At 51.4% G+C, this 20,318-nt stretch overlaps 1 protein-coding gene across 3 annotated transcripts; it reads left to right on the top strand.

The window, feature by feature from the left end:
- Positions 1–515: 515 nt before the first annotated feature.
- Positions 516–19,766, top strand: TDRKH (tudor and KH domain containing). Of its 3 annotated transcripts, XM_035099088.2 has the most exons (13): positions 2,704–3,716; positions 5,047–5,153; positions 6,268–6,457; positions 7,666–7,799; positions 8,315–8,618; positions 10,568–10,731; positions 10,884–11,065; positions 12,376–12,440; positions 13,544–13,695; positions 13,901–14,023; positions 14,885–14,981; positions 18,266–18,363; positions 18,707–19,766. In XM_035099088.2, exons 1-12 carry the CDS (start codon positions 3,509–3,511, stop codon positions 18,328–18,330), a joined length of 1,791 nt encoding a protein of 596 aa, XP_034954979.1. In that variant the 5' UTR covers positions 2,704–3,508; the 3' UTR covers positions 18,331–18,363; positions 18,707–19,766. The 3 variants fall into 3 exon arrangements, with proteins under 3 accessions (XP_034954980.1, XP_034954977.1, XP_034954979.1); XM_035099089.2 differs by lacking the exons at positions 18,266–18,363; positions 18,707–19,766 and adding an exon at positions 516–550 and having other exon boundaries at positions 3,574–3,716; positions 14,885–16,243; XM_035099086.2 differs by lacking the exons at positions 18,266–18,363; positions 18,707–19,766 and having other exon boundaries at positions 2,703–3,716; positions 14,885–16,243.
- Positions 19,767–20,318: the final 552 nt, after the last annotated feature.

Here is a 20,318-nt window from a genome sequence, read left to right as displayed (position 1 = left end):
CCCCTACGCCTCGGGCGCTTTGCTTCTTCCTAATTGGCATTGGCCATCTTTCTCCCTCCGCCCTCATAGTAACTACGACCCCGCCTCCAGTTGCCTCAGAAACTCAGCACCGCTCTGCCTATTGGTCGACGACTCGTTGGTAAGCTTGTGTGCGGGGCTTCCTCGCAGCGGTGGGAAAAGAGGCATTCTGACGAGTCGACACGCCCTCCGGCCCCTGGTGCCCAATGAAAATCTCCTCTCATCCGCATACTGCTAGTAGCGTCCAATTAGAATAGACTCCTCTCTTTCCCCCTCCCTCTCTGAGGGTGGTGTCGAATTGGAATTTTTCGTCCGTCCCGCCTCTCCCTCCCAGTACAGTATCTCGCCCAATGACAACTGTTCCTCCTCCCTTCTGCTGTGGCCGCTCCCCTTGGCCAATGAGGTACAAGGGGCGCGGCTAAGCAGCTGCTACGTATACGGGAGGGAGGAGCAGCCTGCGCTGGGCGTCGTCATTCTCATTTGTATTCCGGCGCGGAGGAGAGCGGAGAGCTCCCGGGAGGTGCTCTGGAAGGTCTCTGGGGGGGTTGTCGTCGTTGGGAGGAAGGGGGAGGCCAGGGCTTCTGTTTATGCTCATTTCACTGGCAGGATTAATGTATTTTAACTAAAGACAACGGGGAGGGCAAGACTTGAATTGCATTCTTTACATGCCTAGCTTTTAATTTACATTTTCATTCATTTCTCTTACCAGGGTTATATGATGGTCTCCGAGCACAGGATTCTGTGTGGGCTTTATACTGTATATTTTATTGCCTTAAAAACCCACTGAGATAGCAACGGGAGATTAGAATTCTGTACAGATGTGATTTTTTTTATATAGCAAGCCAATAGGTTTTGCTTGGAGAAATCTGAAAGGGCAAGGTTCTCCATATATATATTATTCTCTATTTACTTGCTTACTAGATCAACTGGGAGAAATGAGGACGAACCAGGGTTCTGCTCGAATTTCATTAATGTTATCCATTTTATTACCAGGTTTAGATTACTATCTCAGATTAAAACCAGAGAGCAGGATTCTGTATGGGAGTATTTATAGTCTTTTTTATTGTCAGGTTTATATGTCTTAACTGAGAGAAATAAGAATGACAGGGTTCTCTTTGTGGGCTTTTATTTACTTTTTCATTCTTTTTTATCAGGTTTATAGGCTTTTCTCAGATAAAAACTTGTAGGCCAGGATTCTGTGTGGGTGCTGTATTTTTAATTCATTTTATTACCAGGTTGATAAATTTTAAACTGAGGGAATCTGAGAGAACCAAGGCCTTGTTTACATGTACTTTCAGTGTGTCTACTCTGAGTATTTCCTTCATTGCCTATCACACTAAGAATAGCAGAGGAACACACCATATATTTAAAGCACACGACTTCTTCCAAATAATCCAGGGAGCTGTAGTTTTCTCTTCAGATAGTAACCCGCTCTTAACAAGCTAAGGTTCCCAGCAGTCCTAGCTAAAACTCAGGTGCTTTGTATAGTGTCAATATCCCTACATGTGGGGAGGCTAAGATTCTGTGTGCATGTTCTCTATAATTTTAATTAATTTTATTGCCAAGTTAAATGTTTTATAGCAGATACCAACTGGTTCGCAGAAGGGAGCCTATTCCATAGACTTTATAGAAAGTCTTGCTGTCCATTGCTTGGAGATGACTCTCTCTAGGCTGAGTGTAATTAATAGGTGCTATAAATTTTTTAAATGTTTCTGGATGCAAGCAACGTATCACATTTTTAATAAAGTGGGACGCAAATACTTTCCAATCTAGGAAAAGGTCGTACCAATTTTCTTCTTAAAAGCCCTACATTTTAATAATTACTTGAACCTGCAGTTTTCTGCTCCAACAGAACACCCATTTCCAAGAAGCCCCCCCAATAGCTACATTGAGGGGGGGGGGATGCCAAAGCCCTCACAGGGTGTGGCTGAGAAGGGCTCTGTGGGGTTGGGGAGAAAGTTGTGTGTTGCTGAGCAAAGAGCAGATTTCAAAAGGATAGAGATGTATGTTATGTATCTTGCGGTTTCAACAAACATTTCAAACGTTGGGCCATGGCTTTTGCGATGTTTTCGGTCCCTCAGCTCTGGGGTAGTTTAAATAAAAAAGCAACAACAGGCATTTGGGTTAATGGCCGCTATTTGCACAGAAGTTCAGAGCAATGGTGAGGCAGCTGCGACCAGATGTTGCGGGGTTGCAACTCTCATCTGCAACTGATGGGGACTGTTTCAGTAGCATCTGGAGTCCCAAAGGCCCCCATCTGTGATGCAGGGGCTTGCATGGCAAAAAACACCAAAAACCTTCCTTGCATTGCTAGAACATTTCAGGGTGTTGGTAGAGACTCAGGGACACTGGTGGGCAGAAGGTTTGGGGCATACAGAAGAAAACGGGCTGCTGTGCAGGGTGTGTCCTGAGCTGTGGAACTCGCTGCCACCAGGTATGGCGAGTGCCACAGACTTGGATGTTCTTAAAAGGTCATCAAACCAATTCACTGAGGAGGGGAAATAATAAGACATTGGTCATGAAAGTGAGGCAGAATGTCCACATTCGGAGTGCTCGGTATGTGAATTCCACTTGCTGCAATGAGGGACTAAAATAGGGCAGTGCTTCAAGCATTGCTTTTGCAGTTCCCAGGGTTATGTGGCCTGGCCATTGTGGGAGACAATGCAGTCCTTCATTCCAACCCTGCAGGGCTCTTTTGGTCTTTATTCTAGTTAGGAGTGGAACCTCCAGATACTGAGGCAGTATACCTCTGAGTGTTAGATGCTGGGGACATAGGAAGGAAGGAAGACAATCCTCAACCCGTGTGTGTGTGTGTGTGTGTGAAGCTTCATGGGAACATGGTGCTGTTGTGGGCGGGAAAAACCTGTGTTTTACCCAGAGGGCCACATTCCCCCTTCGGAAACCTTCCAAGGGCCGCATGCCAGTGGTGGGCAGAACTGGGTACAAGAACAGATGTAACTGGCTTCTGGTTTCTGCACCCACTCAAGATGCCCCTACCCTTCATCCAGAGGCGTGCTCAAGAGTTCAAGAAAACTTTCCAGCCAGGCAAAAAGCAGAAAACCTTGGGTAGAAAACAAGGCCATAGAAGGGTGTGGCTTGGAAAAATTTGAGGGCCAGATGCAGGGTTCTAGAGGGCCGCATTGAGTTCCCCACGCCTGGTTTAAATGGATTCTTGGTCTGTTCTGCCAGAAGTGGATGGTGGGACTCAGCCCTGAAAGTGCATTTCTGAAACCACATTGATTTACACACACCCTGGCTTGGCTCGTCCGTCCTCTTTGAAACACAAAACCTGGCACCTTCTCCCAAGGTGGGGTGGGGAGGGGAAACCTCCGCCTGGGACAGCAAGGTTGGCTGCAGTCGGCTCCAGGCAGCTGTCCAAACCCTTGAGAAGCAAAGTCATTTCTCAAGCGTCCTCCGAGTTGCTTCCACTGTGGAGCTGCGGTCCCTGTCCGGCAGATCCCGTCTGCTGCTGCTGCTTCCCTGCGGGGCAATGTACTTGGTCGGCCTCTCCCGTGGGGAGATGCAGCTGAGGAAATTTTTCCCCTTCCCGTTTAGGGTGCCTCCAGCAGGGGCCATGGCAGCTGAGAAGGGCTCCTGGAGCAGTCTGACAACGCTGCAGAAGGTGGCCCTGGCGCTCGGTGTCCCCGCCAGCGGGGCTATTCTGTACATCCTGTACCGCCGTTACCGGGAGAGCCAAGGTGGGTGTGCGCCCTGGGTCGGAAGGAGGTGGGAAGCGCAGCTGTGCGACCGGCATCTGCTGCGTGGGTGGAACTGGGCTTTGAACAATCGATTGCGTCTGCCTGCTGTACTCCTTTCCTGTCTGTGTGTGCTGCTCATTCTGGGAAAGCTTCCAATAGCTGCTCCTGCCCTCGAGCATTTGCTTGACACTTGCTGTCATTTTGTACACACATCCCATATTGACATCTTTCCGCCCTTGGGCTCAGGCGGAGGGCGGGGTCGCTGGTGAAACCCGGTGGGTAGCAAACAGAGTTTTTAAGTGCTTCCAGCCTGTTCTTGCTTGGAAGTTGAGTCCAGCTATGTCCGGTGGAGCCTCATGACTCCCCACATGGCACGTGTTGGGTCGGAACCAGGAATTCAAGGGCCCCTTTTGAAATCCCGGCGAGAGCGAGGACTGCTTTGGTGCTTGCTCTCTGCTCTTGCAACTTACTGATCTGCCTCACCCCGGCAAGGAAAGTGCTGGGTCTCTATAGACGGGTTCATACAGAATTGGGGAGCTGGAAGGAACCCAAAGACTCATCTAGTCCAACCCTTTGCAATGTGGAAGAGTTTGTTTTCCCTTTTGGAAAAGCACCGTGCTGTTTCAAGGAGACTCCATCATGAAGGAGTCTAGACTTGCAACAGCAGAGGGAAAGCGCAGCCGGCGTGTGAATTATTAACAGTACTAATAAAAATAGGCTGGGTTCACCGTTCCCCATCCTTATTTCCTAGCCTGCTCCGCGGGGGTAGCATTGTTGGTCAAGAACATTACAGGAGCCCTGAAGCTGGATCAGGCCCATCTAGCCCACATCACAGGGTCCAACCCATAAGCAGGCTCTCAAAAGCAAGAGCAGCACCCCACCCCACTGTGGTGTGGAGAACAGAGTATAGCAGTCATGGCCAGCAGCCATTGATAGAGAATTCCTCTAATTCTATAAGATCTTAAGATCAGGCCAAAGGGGGCCCTTCTAGCCCCGCAGCCTGTTCTCACGCCGGCCAGCCAGATGCCCCCAAGGGAAACCCACAAGTAGGACCCCCCACCACAGCAGCTACATCTCCCCGCTTGCTGTTCCTGGCAACGGGCATTCAGTGGCACCCTGCCTCCCGCAGCGGAAGTGGCACAGAGCCTTTGTGGCTATTAGATGGGCAGATCCCCAAGCTCACGAGCGGGCAGGGAGGCCTGCCACCATCTCTTCCCTGGGGTGATGGGCTCATGGCTGCCAAGGAGAGACAGCTGCCTGAAAAGGAGGGGGGAGTTTTGGGTCCTAATCGCTCAGTGCGTGTGTCTTTCTCTCTGGCTGGGGCTTCCAGAGGAGCGGCTGACGTTTGTGGGCGAGGAGGAGCTCCAGGTGGAGATGAAGATCCCGAAGGATGCCGTGAAGCTGCTCATCGGGCGCCACGGAGCCAACGTCAAGCAGGTAGGTTTGCTGATTCCTGGAGCTGTGTGAATTCACCGCTGCCCTCCGCCCAACACTTCAATGGGGAGGGAGAAAACGGCACCTCAGGCCTGACCCCCACATCTCTGGGTGAAGGCCAGGGGTCCCCAACCTGTGGCCCATGGGCCGGAAGTGGCCCACGGAGGTCGTTTAACTGGCCCACGAGCCGCCCATGAACCAAGCCACCCGCTTGGCAAGTTCCCGCGCACTGCACTAAACTGGCACAGCGCAGAGTGGGGATTCTCTTCCACGGCCCCGGAAATCGCTTCTGCACATGCCCAGACAACAGAAATCGCTTCTGCACAGGTGCAATTTTCAGCATCTGGGCATCTGCAGAAGCGATTTCCGGCGCCACGTACATGCAGAGACGCGATTTCCGGTGTCGCACTCCGCCTGTCTGGCCCACAGGATTTCCGTTGGAGTGATCCAGCCTATGCCTGGTAAGCCTTGCCGACCCCTGGTTAAGGCCTTTGCAGGGTTATGATTCCCCAGAGTTCCCCACAAAGAGGGGATCTGTAGTGGCAGGAAAGGGTAGCTATATGAGGGGAGCAGCGGGGGGGTCTCCTAACGGCTTGCTTAACTAACTGCGGCCCCCAGGATTCTTTTGAGGGAAGCCATGACTGCTTAAATTGGTATCGTGGTGCTGTAAATGTTTGGTGTGAATGCAGCCTTCGTTTCTGCATCACCTTGCAGAAATTAGCAGGTAAGAGGATAGAGGGACCAGGCTAGAATTAGTTACCCAAAGAATTCTGGGAGCTGTAGTTTGAGGGTGCTGAGGATAAACCTTCACAGAGCTGCAATTCCCAGAGTGCTTTAACAACCCGTCCGTCTTTTGGGAATTGTAGCTATGGGGGGAGGGTGTCCCCTAACAACTCATATCACTCTGAACAACCAACAGCTCCCAGAATCCTTTGAGGGAAGCGGTGACCGTTTAATCATCACGCTGGTATGAATGGGGCCTCTGCCGTTGTGTATAAAATTGGATGAGGCCCCCACCATAGAGGCTGCTGGGAACCGGGCGCAGTCTGACTCGGCCTAGCCGTCGCTGTTTTGGAGATTGCCGAGGCTGAAGAGCCCCTGTCCTCCCTCTCTGCAGCTGCGGAAGGACACCCAGGCCCGCATTGATGTCGACGTGGAAGATTCTGGCGAGGAGCGCCTGATCCGCATCTGGGGCTCCGCCGTCCAGGTGTGCAAGGCCAAAGCCGCCATCCACCAGATCCTGGAGGAGAACTTGGCCGTGACGGAAAAGATCCTTGTGCCCCAGCGTGCCGTGGGGCGCATCATTGGTAATCCCTGTTCTGCGTCCTCTGAATGCCCCAAAACTTTATTGTGCTTTGTCTTGATTGGATGGCGGGAATCCTGCACGCTTGGCGCCTGCCCTGGGCTTATAAACCAACAGCAAGGGAACTTCAGGTGCCATTACTGTTGGGAGTTGGTGTGGCCTAGTGGTTAGAGTCTTGGACTCGGACCTGGGAGACAAGGGTTCAAGTCCCCGCTTAGCCATGAAGCTCACTGGGTGACAACTGATCCAGTCACAATGCCTCATCCTAATGTGCCTTGCTGTGTTGAGGGTAAAATGAGGGCGAGGACCATCTATATTATTTCATAGAAACATAGAATTGTAGAGTTGGAAAGGGACCCCAGGGGCCATCTAGTCCAACCCCCTGCAAAGCAGGAAGCACGGCTGAGGTATCCCCGACAGGTGGCCACCCGACTCTGTTTAGCAACCTCCCCTAGAGGAGAGTCCCCCACCTTCCAAAGCCATCTCTTCCCCTATTGAATGGCTCTTGCTGCCAGAATGTTCTCCCTGATCTTTGGACAGAATCTCCTTTCTTGTCACTTGAATCCATTGCTTCGGGTCCTGCAGGAAACAAGCTTGCTCCACATGATAGCCCTTTAGATATTTCAATATTACTTTTAAATTTTATCATCTGCACAGGCCAGCAGTGTCTGCAAAGCCCCAGGCTCTGCAAACTCTGATCAGCCACTTGGCACTTTGCTGGACTCTGCCTTTGCCCCCCATGTTGGGGTTTGCAGATTCATCACCCGAGGAGGAAATGAGCAGAAAGTTAACAGGGCAAATATTTTGCAACCTGTAGATTAGCCTCTTTGGGCCTATATAGTTCGTTATTATTTATTTTGAGAACTTGGTGCCCTCTTCTTCAGGCATAAAGGCTCCAGGAGTGGTTTATATACGGTCAAAAGAAGACAATCCCTAGCTCCAAGCTTGTGATCTTTTTTTTAAAAAAGACACACACAAAGAAAAGCACACAAGGGAAGAGGAACTGGGAGGGTAGAGGAAAACAACAGCCAACACTCAGGCACCGATTTCTAAACGGCTGCTCAAATGACCAAATGGGCCCCTAGCGAAGCTGATGGAGGGAGCCTTCCTCTTCCAATCTCTCCCAGTGCTGCAATGGAGGTGCCCTCAGGGGACAGTGGAGGGACAGGACACGTTCCTTGCGGTTTCTGCTAACCTTTTCTCGTCCCCCAGGCAGGGGCGGGGAGACGGTGCGAGCCATCCACCAGAGCACGGGGGCCAAGATCGATTGCGACCGTGAAGGGAGTTTTTCGCTCAACCGCCAGATCACGCTCTCTGGGACCCGCAAGGAGGTGCTAGCAGCTAAGGTGAGCCCCCTGCCCTGCTCCCCAGCTGCTGGCGTCGTTCTGTGAGGTCGTGGTGGGCGGCCCCAATTAAATATCGCCATGTACTGGGAACCTGTCCCCGAGGAGGCCTGCCTTATACCCTCGGAAGCTGCAGGCATAACCTCCTTTCTAAGCAGGGCGCCCCAAACCCCTTCCAAAGAGTTGTAGTTGCTGGGAGTTGTAGTTACGTGAGGGTTAAACTACAATTTTGGGGTTCTAGAGGAGGTAAATATGTGGTGTCTGCCCCTGATTTAAATCAAATCCACCCTGTTAAAAAGTACCCCTCCCTGGGGGCCATCCTTCCAGGTGGGCAAGACCTGGGGAAGGAGCAAGTGCGGTTCAAGCCAGGAGTGCAGGGGGGCAATTCCTTTGCCAGCCAGGCTGCAACCTGAACTATATTGGGAGGAGCCAGTTCCGACCACAGCCTGCTTAGACAAAGGGAACCCCTACCCAGTCCACCAGCCTCCTTTGCTACTCATATTCCAAATCTCCTGCAGAAACTGATCGCGGAAAAGGTTTTGGAGGACGAGGCCTTCCACAAGAAGCTCTCGCACGCGGCTATGGCCCGGTCCCAGCGGAAGCAGCCTCTGGGCACGAGGAAGGAGGACGCTGGCGGCAGCGGCGACCGGAGGCGGGGTCCCCCTTGCACCGAAGAAGCTTTCCATCAGCCGCTGGGGACCCCACACCACGAAGGAGCCACTGGGAAGATCCCAGAATATCCCCCCGATGAGCCGAGGAGCGAAGATGGCTCATCCTCCGAGTCCTTATCGGAAACCTCTTGTCTGAGCTATGCTTTCGAAGGTAAGCATAACGAGGCAGTCTTTATATCTTTTTAAAAAAAAAAAAAAAAAACCCTTCCCCTCCTGCGCTGTTGTCCAGCAAGCTCTTTCAGAGATAGGCGGCCTCGAGCTGGAGGTTCCATTTAATTATCAACTGTTGGTCGGCTTCTCTGTCAGCTTGTCTGATCTCTTGCTTGACGCTTTAGAAGCTGGCTTAAGATGGTGGCCAGCCCCATACCTGGTGGCGCTGAGTTCATTCAGTTGTGAGGACTAGAATCTTTCCCCACACCCCTACACACAGTATAATTTTTATTGCATTTCCAATTTTTTTACAAATTAGCTTCAAATTAAAGAATCGGACGCAGGTGGCGCTGTGGGTTAAACCACAGAGCCTAGGGCTTGCTGATCAGAAGGTCGGCGGTTCGAATCCCTGCGACGGGGTGAGCTCCCGTTGCTCAGTCCCAGCTCCTGCCAACCTAGCAGTTCGAAAGCATGTGAAAGTGCAAGTAGATAAATAGGAACCGCTCCAAGCAAGAAGGTAAATGGCATTTCCATGTGCTGCTCTGGTTTGCCAGAAGCGGCTTTGTCATGCTGGCCACATGACCTGGAAGCTGTACGCCGGTTCCCTCGGCCCATAACGCGAGATGAGCGCCGCAACCCCAGAGTCGGTCACGACTGGACCTAATGGTCGGGGGTCCCTTTATCTTTACCTAAAGAATCGAAAATCTGGAAGATTTTAATAAGGAATGAGGGAAATTTATAGCTTGACCTCAAAGACCGTTGTAAACAGTTGAAATTGTTAGTAGGTTTGGAATATCACTTTTAATTTAATGGTGAATTTTGGATACAATGGAGAGACAAGATTTGGATTAGTCACACCTTGGGTTGCGAACACTGCGGGTTGCAAACGTGCCTCCCGCACAGATCACGTTCACAACCCAAGGTTCCACTGTACAGTTGTACCTCGGAAGTCGAACGGAATCCGTTCCAGAAGTCTGTCCAACTTCCAAAATGTTTGGAAACCAAAGCGTGGCTTCCAATTGGCTGCAGGAAGCTCCTGCAGCCAATCAGAAGCTGTGGAAGCTGCGTCAGACGTTTGGCTTCCAAAAGAACATTCGCAAACCGGAACATTCACTTCTGGGTTTGCGGCGTTTGGAAGCCAAAACGTTCAAGTTGCAAGGCATTTGAACGACTTCCAAGGCACAACTGTATTATAAAAGATGCAGGAGGAAATGATTAACAATAGGACCCACGAAGGGGAGGAGTGAAGTTCCAGAGATTCCTTGGAATCTTGTTTTTATGTTGTATGTTCGATATGTGACTAAAATTTTATTCTGAAAAGCCAAATTAATTTTTAAAAAAACAAACAGTTACATTGTTTCATGTATAGACTTCCCACCAGGGAATAATGATGATGAGGATTAATAATAATAATAATAATTAATAATAATAATAATTTTACTTTTATAACTGCCTAGTCCAGGCATAGGCAAACTCGGCCCTCCAGATGTTTTGGGACTACAACTCCCATCATCCCTAGCTAGCAGGACCTGTGGTCAGGGATGATGGGAATTGTAGTCTCATAGCATCTGGAGAGCCGAGTTTGCCTATGCCTGGACTAGTCATTAGATTGGTGCACGTAGATATCTAGAGCTGTAGAAGCGACTTAACTTTGACAAATAAAGTAGTTGACTCTCTGCCGTGTGCTCACCCTCTTCCAGGAGGTTCTCTGTAATCATGAGGACTAGTGCCTTTTTTGGTAGGATAGGTTGAAATAGATTTCCCACAGCTGCAATCTTATCTAGGGCTGGGGCTCCCAAGGAGGCGCCATCGTTGTGGGGTTGCCTAGGGAGGAAGAGATGGGGGGAGGGAAGCTACAAGTCAGACCCTGACCGATCCGGCCCTCCATCTGGGAGGGTTTAGGGAGAGGGCCGGCCTCTGCTCCTCACTTTCCGCCTCCTGGGTCCTCAGTCCCCAGCCCAGACTTCAGCTTCCACACCAACGAGCACCTGGAGGTCTACGTCTCGGCCTCCGAGACCCCCAACCACTTCTGGATCCAGATTATCGGCTCGCGCACCTTCCAACTAGACAAGCTGACCCACGAAATGACGCAGTATTACGGCAGCAGCCTTTCGGTGAGGCTTTGTGCGGTGGGGGAGGCCCCTGGCGTGGGGGGGAGGAGGGCAGCCCCTTTGTTCCCTTGCCCACCCGCTCTGCACTCTGGGTACTTTTGCAGTGCTAGAGTGTGGGTGTGCGAGGGTCCCCTCCCAGTGCCTCTGTTCCTCAGGCTCCCCAGCCGGAACCCCTGAAGGTGAACGTGGGGGACATCGTAGCCGCCCCCTACCCCGAAGACCGCGCCTGGTACAGAGCCAGAGTCCTTGGCACTTTGGGCAATGGAAACATGGACCTCTACTACGTGGACTTTGGTGACAACGGAGAGGCTCCTTTGGAGAAGCTGCAGCCGTTACGGTGAGGGCCCCACGCGGAGGAAAGAGGCTGTCACCTCTAGCCTGGGTGTTTGGGTGCTCCTTTAAAAAAAGAGGATTTAATCAACTGACCTGTTGGATATTATATGTCGAGGATTTTTTAAAAAGAAGTGCATTCATTTCTGTGTAAAGCAGGCTTCCTCGACCTCGGCCCTCCAGATGTTTTTGGTCTACAACTCCCTAGCTAGCAGGGCCGGTGGTCAGGGATGATGGGAATTGTAATCTCAAAACATCTGGAGGACCGAGGTTGAGGAAGCCTGGTGTAAAGCATTATTATCCTGCTGTTTAGGCTCCCCGGAGCGGGTTGTGAAAACCCGACAGCAAGAGACACCTGCCCCGTGCATTTAACACACCCTTGCACCACTTTTAAGAATTGTGCCTTTGCCCCTATGGCCCCCGGGGACTGTAGCTTGTTAAAGGTGTTATTCTGTGTCGGGGTCTCTCTAACAACACTGGGCACCCTTTGCAAACCGCAGTTCCTGGAATCCTTCGTGGGAGGAACCAGGACGGTCCGGAGAGCGCTTTAAATGTCTGGTGTGGATGCATCTGCGGTCAGACATCTGTAGTCTGAAAAGGAGGAGAAACGGAAGGGGAGGGAAGAGGAAGGAGGCAAGCTCAGACCCCGGTTCTTAAAGGGAAACAATTCCAGGTAGCCTGATGGAATGGCTGCTGCGAGGCGACCGGTCTGTCTTGTGTGTCGAAAGCCAGATTGGCATTGACAAAAAGCAGGGCCTTTTGTGCAGTGTTAGAAACTGAGATATGAAAACTAGGTGCTATATGGTTATGGGCGCCACAACAGAATGTCTCGGCTCGCTTCTTTTTAGGAGGAACTGCAGCTAAATCTATCCGCTTGCCTGATGCTGCAGCAATCTCTTGGGAATCGAGCAGGGAGGAATTTCTCCTCCCCTAGGGCCAGCAGTGGAAATTTTAATCTGAAATCTTAGCTGCAGTATTGCACCCGGAGCTCAGAAACTGCTTGCGCTAATGGAATTCCCTGTCGCAAAATGCGCCTAGAGCAATGGGAGTTTCGACCGCTGCCTTTGTGGCGGCGGCGAGTCCTATGGCAGGCTGTGTGTTTAGCCTCCCCCCCTCCCTTGGCACCCCCAAAGCAAGAGAAACTGGTCCCCTTCTGAAGGTTAAGCTCTTTCCCCGCTGCTGTTGGCTGTCTTTTGAAATCATACGTCGAGGTGTCTGTAGTTTTAAGTCTGGGAGGGTTGTTGTTCCCTGGAAGTAAGCGTAAGCCCCTGTTTAAGGCCATGGTTGTTAAGGCCTATTCCCCATCTTTTCTCCTAGGAGTGACTTCCTCAGCCTCCCCTTCCAAGCAATAGAGTGCGGCCTCGCCGGCATCGCTCCAGCGGGTGAGTTGCACGCTCAGGGACCACCAGCTTGATTCTTCGTAGGCTCAGACACATCCACAGAGGATAAAGGCCACCAAAGCCTACTAGCCACAACCGCAATATTCTCCCTCCACTCTGAGGCGAATCGCTTCTGAAAACCAGATGCTGGGAATCGCAAGTGGGGAGAGTTGCTGCTTGCGGGATTCCCAGAAGAGGCATCTGTTTGGCTGCTGTAAGAACAGGGTGCTGGATTCGGTGGGCCTGATCCAGCTCAGATTCTCTTACGTTCTTAACCAAGTAGCCCTGCAGAGTAGGCCGTGGAATCAGGACATAGTTCTGGGGGCGGTCGCTTTGGAGCAAGCCCTGTTTGTTACTATTAATTATTGTGGCATTTATGGGCCGCTTTATGCGAAAGAGACCTTCTCAAAGCCATTTGGCAAGATGAAATACAACCACATGAAAGTGGTTTAAAACAGTAAAAATGAATGAAGCGCTCATCTAGCGACATGCTGTTGATAAAGACAAGTCCACCACACCCTACTAAAAGGTGTCGCTCCCCCTAGGAAATGACAGTCGAACTTTTAGCTGATAAAAATCTACAAATTACACGCCTGGTAGTCAAATTTGCTCTGGCAGCTAAGAAGCTCCATTCCAGCTCCATTGATGCTTTTAACCGTTCTGTTGATGCTTTCTAATTTTAAAACTCTATGCTGCGAATTTTTAATGCTGTAAAATTTCATAGGCTATGCTGTGTGATTTCAGAAGAAAGCCTTGCTCTTGCCCTCTGCCGTTCATTGTAAAGGCCTCTGGCTCTACAGTTTTTAAAATCAATAAAAACACTAAAAGTTGAGCAGCACGGGAGAAGGAAACTTGATTGCCAAAGGTCTGAGTTAGAAGGCCACAGACTGGCAAGGATGGTGCCAGGAACATCTCCCCGAGGAGAGCATTCCTGGGGTGCGAGGATCCACCACCAATAATGTCTCATTCTCATGTTGCCCCCTCCACGCACCACTTGGTTTGGGGGCACACAGTTTTAATCTGGCAGGGATTTACCTCCCAGGGGAGACGTTCTTCAGATTGGGCTGCTTGACCTTAATGTCTTTTTGCTTCCGTGTCTTGAACAGGAGTGTCTTGGTCCGAAGCCGCATTGGACGAGTTTGACCGCCTCACACACTGCGCCAAGTGGAAGCCGGTGCTGGCAAAGATCTCCAGCTACCTGCCTGCTGGGAGCAGCACCTGGCCTCACGTCAGATTGTACAACGCCACCAGCGGGCAGGTAGGGCACGGTTTGTGTGGCGCCGTTCTGTGGTTTGAGCGTTAAGATCTTGCAGCAACAACTAAAAATATCGGCCCAATGTGAAGGTACCACCCAGGTTCGCTAGCATCCTATTTAATGGGCAAGGAGGATAGAATTTGTTCAGGGTTGGGGAACTAGGTCCTTCACACCAACCACGAGCCCTCCTTTCTCCTTCCGATTTCAGGACATCGACGTCGGCGCGGAGCTGGTGCGGTTGGGCTACGCGGTGCAGTGCCCACAGGATGGAGACGGCGGGGCTGGAGATGGGCCCGATCCGTTGGACAAAGGTGCCCAGCACAGAAGCCTGGTGAGTAATGGGGTCGGTTCATCTGCCCTCCCTTGCATTGAATAGGTTGGACCAGTGGCTCTGGGCTGTGGGCCGGCTCCAAATGCCGGGAAACAAGAACCTAGTCCTCATGATAGCAGCCGAAAGCTTTGCTGTTGGGCTCCAGGCAGGCTACCAAGTGATAAGACCTCAAGATTGTAGTCCAGGGGTCGGCAAGGTTTATCTCGCCTTGGCCAGTTCACTCCAGCAGAGATCCCTCAGTGGGGTGGATTCCGTGCGCAAGCGAGTGAGTCTCCGCACCGCCGGTTTAGGGCAGCACGCAGGGATTTGCTGAGGGGGTGGCTCATGGGCCACTTGTGGCCCAAGGGCCTTAGGTTGCCGACCCCTGTTCTAGTCCTTAGGATAGCAGCTGAAACTCTTGCTTGAAACGGGGAGTGGGTGGGGGGGGGCAGGATGCTGGGAGCATGTTGTTTGCTGCATCCCAAAGTCTTGGCTGCGTCCATCCACGATGGCCGTGCTCTGCCTCCACGTTCAGAGGCAAGAAACGCTTCTGAATAGCGGTTGGTGGAGGGGGCAGAGGGTTCTTGTGCTCCAGTTCTGTTCGCAAAGAGGTGTCTCATTGGCCACTGTGAGAACAGGATGCCAGACTCATGAGCCTCATCCAGCAGGCTGCTTTTACAAGACGTTTTGGCATTGCAGGGGGTTGGGCTAGATGACAGTCTGGGTACCTTCCAACTCTACAGCTCTATATGGCTTTATAAATCTGGAAGAAGCACCAAACTCTGTAAGCCATATTTCGGGGGGAGAGAGAGGAAGAAGCTGCCAGGGCCAAAGGTTCTCTCATTCTGCATGTGCCTTGACAGCCCTTGTTTCAACCCCTAGGGAGACACGACAGGGGTGTCCCTGGAGAGCCTTCTCTCAGACACGCAGAAGACCCCTGACGAGATGCCCCTCACTTTGTCTTGCCTCAGCCTTTCGGGTAAGCTCCTCTGTCCCACTACATGGGTTTGTGCACCGGTGTGCCCTGGTCACTTCCCAAAACAGGAACACGAGGACTCCTGAAGCCGCCTAAAGCTGTCTTCTGGGCGCTTGGTCTGTGAGGCCCGTAGAGGCTTTCCAAGTACAGGGGCTTTTCACAGCTCTGCCAGTCCCTGCTTTCGCACCCGAGCCTCCTCAGTTTCCAAACACAAACGTTTTCAGCAGGTGCGGAAAAGAGCACAGCAAAGGAGCCTCAATAGGCAGGGAGTTCCCATGATGGATTCTTAACAAACGTAGAGTGGGGGCTTCATTTTAAGTTCTCTGTTGACTGAAAATAGCACCTTGAAGCTGGGCTGGTAGCAAATCGGCAACCGGTGTATTCGCTACTGACATTTATATCCAAGTTTCTCAAGATGACATTCAACGTTCTTCCTCTACCGCCCCCCCAAACACACCCTTTTTATTTCCACAACAACCCTCTGAGGTAGGTTTGTCTGAGAGACTGTGACACCCAGCCAGCTTTCTATCCCTAGTGGGGATTTGAGTCCTGGCCTAACCCACTAACCATTAAGCCACACTTCCATTATATATAAATAAATCGCACCACCATTTTTTTTCCCATGGCTGCATTTAGGATGAACCTCTTTTTACGGTAGCTTTCCTATCAAACCTTCTGCGCTATGGGGAGAGTCATTTATATTTTGCTCAGAATTCAGCTAAATAATTGCGCTCACACAGGGGTCAGTGTGACTCCCCTTCCCCTCCCCCCCCCCAAAAAATGTGTGTCTCTTGTTGCCCCCAAATCTGCTCCAGCGGTTTGGGGGGAACTTGGGGGCGTTTAGGAGCGGGGGAGAACGTTCTGGAACAATTTTATTAGTGCTGCATTGAATACAACCCTTTTTTCCTGTTCCTTGAATAACTCATGAGACAGTGTAACTGGAGTGGGTTTGGTCATGTTATTTTACCTAGGGAATTAAAGCAAGAGACAGCCTTTTGCTGATTACCTTAGAAAGTATCCTGTCTCCAGCTTTGATTCCTAGCAGCCCTTTGCAAAGGACAGCTGCTTCTGGTGCGTGTTTAACACTGACAGGTTCAAGGAGTTACTACTAGTGAATAAAGCCCTTTACAACTTGGGACCAGTTTACTCACGAGGTAGCCTTACTCCACAGGTGCCCTGGCAGAATGGGCATCTACCACCCATTCCGTCCTTGTAAGAACTCAACATTTTAGCGTGGCAGCAGCTGCACTTCGGAACTCCCTGCCGATTGTGAAGCGAAGCGCCTTCGCTGTACTCTTCTTGACACCTGCTTAAAAACATGTGTGTTTAGCTTGTTTTTACTATGTATTTTGTTGTTTTTTTATATTGTTTAAAAATACTTATTTTATTAATATTAATAATAAGCGTACTGGGAAGTTGATGCAAGTTTTAATCTGTCTTTAAGTCTTTTTTTAAAAAAGCTTTTCGGAATTCTTAAAGTATTGTTTCATACCAGTAATCTTTTCTTTGTAAACCGCACTGAGGTTTTTTGCAACCAGGCAGTGTATGTCTTTTTTTGTGAAATGAACTCAGCCCTTTGACTTGCATCAGATGAGCCTGTTGAACAACCTCGGGATGAGACGGAGCCCCCCCATTGCTTGGCATCCACCGTGGAAGGTCCCCCACCCTCGCTGGAGTCCCTGCAGCTCTCCCTCCCCTTTGCCACCTCCTCGGAGGGTTTCCCCTCCACACCTCACTGTGAAACAGGGGGCGGTAGTGGGTGCTCTGATTCGAACCCGCCTCCCGAAACGCCCGCTCAGGCAGAGGCGGCGATGGAGTTGACCCCCCTGCTGGACGTTGAGCAGTGGGCGGCCAAAGCGGAACAGGCATCCACCCCCAGCGGTCCTGGCCAATCCGGAGAGAGGGCCTCGTCCCCCTGGCTCTCGAGCGAAGGCTCCCTCGGTGAGGAAGACCTGTCCCTCAGCCAGGCGGACAGCAGCACCTACTCTCCCCGGGGCTACTTCTACTACCTCTCCTCGTCCGGGGACACTTCCGATTCCTCGGTCTTCTTCTGCAAAGGGTCCCCCTCTCTTGACGACGAGTCTAGTGGCACATCCTGCAGCCCTGTTTCTGAAGGCAGTGGGAGGGAAGGTATGGTCCTCTCCGCTTGAAACAGCGCTCTGTGGAGGTGTCGAAGGGGGAGCACTGCGTTTGAGCTGGTTGCCACTGGGCACGCTGCCTTCGGTTGCCTTGATCACCTCTGCTTTGGGACGGCGGCTGTGTTCTGGAGAGCTCGGGGGTGGAGGGGAAACATCCCTAGATAGGAGACTGTGGTGGCCCCACCAGACTTTCAGTGTCAGCCCTTTTATTCAGAACCATGAGGACTGGGACCTTAGGTTTGGGGGGGCATTTTGCTTTGTTTTCAGAGAAATGCCTGTAGCTTTGTACGCAGAGGGCCCCGGGTTCAATCCCCGACGGCATCTCCAGGTCCCACTGCCAGTCAGTGTAGACAGTACTAAGCTAGATGGACCCAGGGGCCTGACTCGGTTTAAGGCAGCTTCCTGCGTTGCTGTGAGAGAGTTGGGTGCAAGCAGAGAGTAGCTACCACACACAGCAGCAGAACCACGAGAGGCCTGAATTTTGTCCCAGAGCAGGTCCCCTCCAGTTCTGAGGTCAAGATTTCCCATTGCGGATGAATCCGTGTGGAACAGCTTTCCTAAATGTTGGAAAGCCGCTACTTTTTATGGGTAGATTAATCAACTTTCATTTAAGTTGATGGATCCATGAAGACTAACTGTAGCCATCAAGACAAAGTTGACACACGACCTCCGGGTTTTCCTGGATCTACCGTACTCCATGAAAGGGACCTTTCTGTAGGCTGTAGCTTTCTTTCATGACTTGCTGAGCTATTGCCTTGTCCTCAGCATCTTGGAAAAGCTGCCTGTTTTATCAGTGATCAGCTAAAAATGACAACCGTGGTTGCCCGCCCTATTTGTTGCCCATTGCAGCAGCACCCACCCAGACTTTGGGGGGCTGCTTCGTTGAAAGATCTCCCACCCTCTGGTAGCACCGAGCACAATAAGGCTTAACAGCATGGGCCTCCAAGTCAGTGGTTGTCAGGCTCAAATCCCAGGTTTCTTCCTGTGCTTCCTGTGGGATTTAATGCACTCGCTCGAAGGGGCTTGCACTCCTGGGGTGCTTTCTGAGCACATCTACACTCCCTGTGGCACACTGTCACTCTTAATGGTAGCGGGAAATCCCCCAGCAAACCTTGTCCTAACACTCACTTTTTCCCAACCCCTTTGCAGAAGTTGCCTCGGTCTCGGAGGGCGGTGACCTCCTCCCGCTGGACAGTGGCTCACTGACCCCTTGAGTTGCGCAGGTGGGGAGCCCCGCTGTGAAGCTGGTGAGTTCCTAGGGGTGCTGAGTCTCTGGGGGGCCCTTCCTGAGAGAGGAAGGATCGTGAGTGAGCAAGAACCTCGGTGCCGAGTCAATTGGCCTGATCCAGCAGGCTCTTCTCAAGTTCTTGCCTGCTCACTTTTGAGGGGCTATAAATTTGCACACTTTAACATTTCTATGTACCTGGCAAGTCTCCAAAACATCCAGAAACCATTTGGGGAGAAATGGGCAGCTCCTGTGCTGGGAATACGCTTGGCACGAGGCAGCCGATTTGGATATTAGAAGGAATGGGTGCCAGCTGTTTGTAAATCACAAGGAATTTGATCTCTCCTCCCCACTTTTGCTTCCAGATTTTCTGCCTGGAATGGAGCGAGCAGCAGCAAAGGGAATCACCTGTTCCTCCAGCTTTGCTCAGTGACTCGGGAACATCCCAACTTCTTGGCCAACTGGGGGAAGTTGACACTTTCGGCATGTCGCCACGTCCGAGGGTAGGGGATGCCTGTTGGCTGTAGCCATTAAGAGCGACTCTTTCTCCTTCTCAAAGCTTGCAAAATTGTCAGACTTCAGCAGGCCCAGAGCTGTGTTCTGTTCCACGTGGTCATGGCTTTCCCAAGGGGATTTCCGAGAATGATCCTCATGTGCCGCTGTTGTTTATTTGCAAAGTTTTGTTAGCGCCATTGCGGTGCTGGGTCAAGCATTCTGTTGGGGATCTTGCCGACGCCCAGACGCCCAGCTGTGGGTTGAGACTGTCCGCTTGATCCTCTGCTGCTACTAGTAGCTGGGAGATGAGCACAGCTACTAGAGTCATCGTCTTTTTTTCTGCTGCCGAAGGTGCAAGTCAGTTGGCCTCGGCAGAGGAACGTTGCAATCCTTATTCTATGTTCTGTTGGCTTCGCTAACTGCGCCTCTTTCCTCTGTCACAGGGTGGGTAGGGAACCAACTGCAGTGACCTTCGTTAATCCGGTCTCTGTGGGTCACATGTTTCTAGGGCCGTACCAGTTTTCAGCTTGCCCGGGGGGAATGGTGCGAATGCTCCCACCACACCCAGTCCAAATTCAATGCCTCCTTATCAGGCATTGCGGAGCTGTGGGCAGGGGGCAGAGGAGTTCTCTATCCTAGTCTTGTTGGTGCATTTGAAATGGAGGGGATTGTCCCCAAAGGGCACACCTGTTCCCCCAGCCGTATCCAATCGATTAGGCCAAGCTCAACGGAGACAAACCATCGTTAAGATGACAGGCTGAATGACAGCCGTCCTCTCACAAGGGTGAGCCGTTGAGGTGGTTGTAAGTGGCAGTGGCGATGGGCAGCTTGACGTTTCAGATATGGAAAGGGGTCAGGGACGGAGGCTGAGTCTAGTTTAGAGCAGGGCAGGGGAACCTTTGTGCCTCCAGATGTTGCCGGACTACAACACCCATCATCCATGGCCACTGGCATGGAGGGATGGGAATTGTAGTCCGGCAACATCTAGAGGCACAGAGGTTCCCCATGCCTGATCTAGAGGGTGGTTAGGAGTGGCAACCTGCCTCTGGCCATTTTGGCTAGGGGTGGTGAGAGAAGGGGAGCCAGCAGCATCTAGCCCTACTATGACACAAGTCTTAAAAAACCTTAGGTTGAGCCCCATTCATTCTTTTGTTCTTAAGAAATGTTTGCCTTTTCTCAGAAGCAAGCACATTATGTTGTCCAAAATGACCACATTGCCTCCTGCTCCCAATAGGGGGGGTGGTTTCATTATTTTTAAAAAGCATCCTAGTTTTGGACACGGTGGGAGTTCTCATGTCTGTGTCTGGGGAGGTGGGGGGGGCAGACAAGACTGGGCATCGTACGTAAAAGTTTGAAGCGCCTTTGGTGCTGTGTCCGCCTCGTCCCTCCACAAATGAGATGCGGTGTTTGAACTCGATGTGCGTTACATACTTTATTACATTGATTCTTGTTTTCCTCTTTAAATAAAGGCTCGTTTTTGGA

Source organism: Zootoca vivipara, chromosome 17 (genome assembly GCF_963506605.1).
Source record: "Zootoca vivipara chromosome 17, rZooViv1.1, whole genome shotgun sequence".
NCBI lineage: Eukaryota > Metazoa > Chordata > Lepidosauria > Squamata > Lacertidae > Zootoca > Zootoca vivipara.
This window is presented reverse-complemented; position numbering and strand designations above follow the sequence as displayed.

What these genes read in the sequence shown, in the direction of transcription:
- TDRKH (XM_035099086.2), top strand. Translation starts at nt 3,509, where the DNA reads ATGTACTTGGTCGGCCTCTCCCGTGGGGAGATGCAGCTGAGGAAATTT. An exon ending in ACGGAGCCAACGTCAAGCAG is followed by an intron (nt 5,154 to 6,267) that starts GTAGGTTTGCTG and finishes CCCTCTCTGCAG; the next exon opens with CTGCGGAAGGACACCCAGGC. An exon ending in CGCCGGCATCGCTCCAGCGG is followed by an intron (nt 12,441 to 13,543) that starts GTGAGTTGCACG and finishes TGTCTTGAACAG; the next exon opens with GAGTGTCTTGGTCCGAAGCC.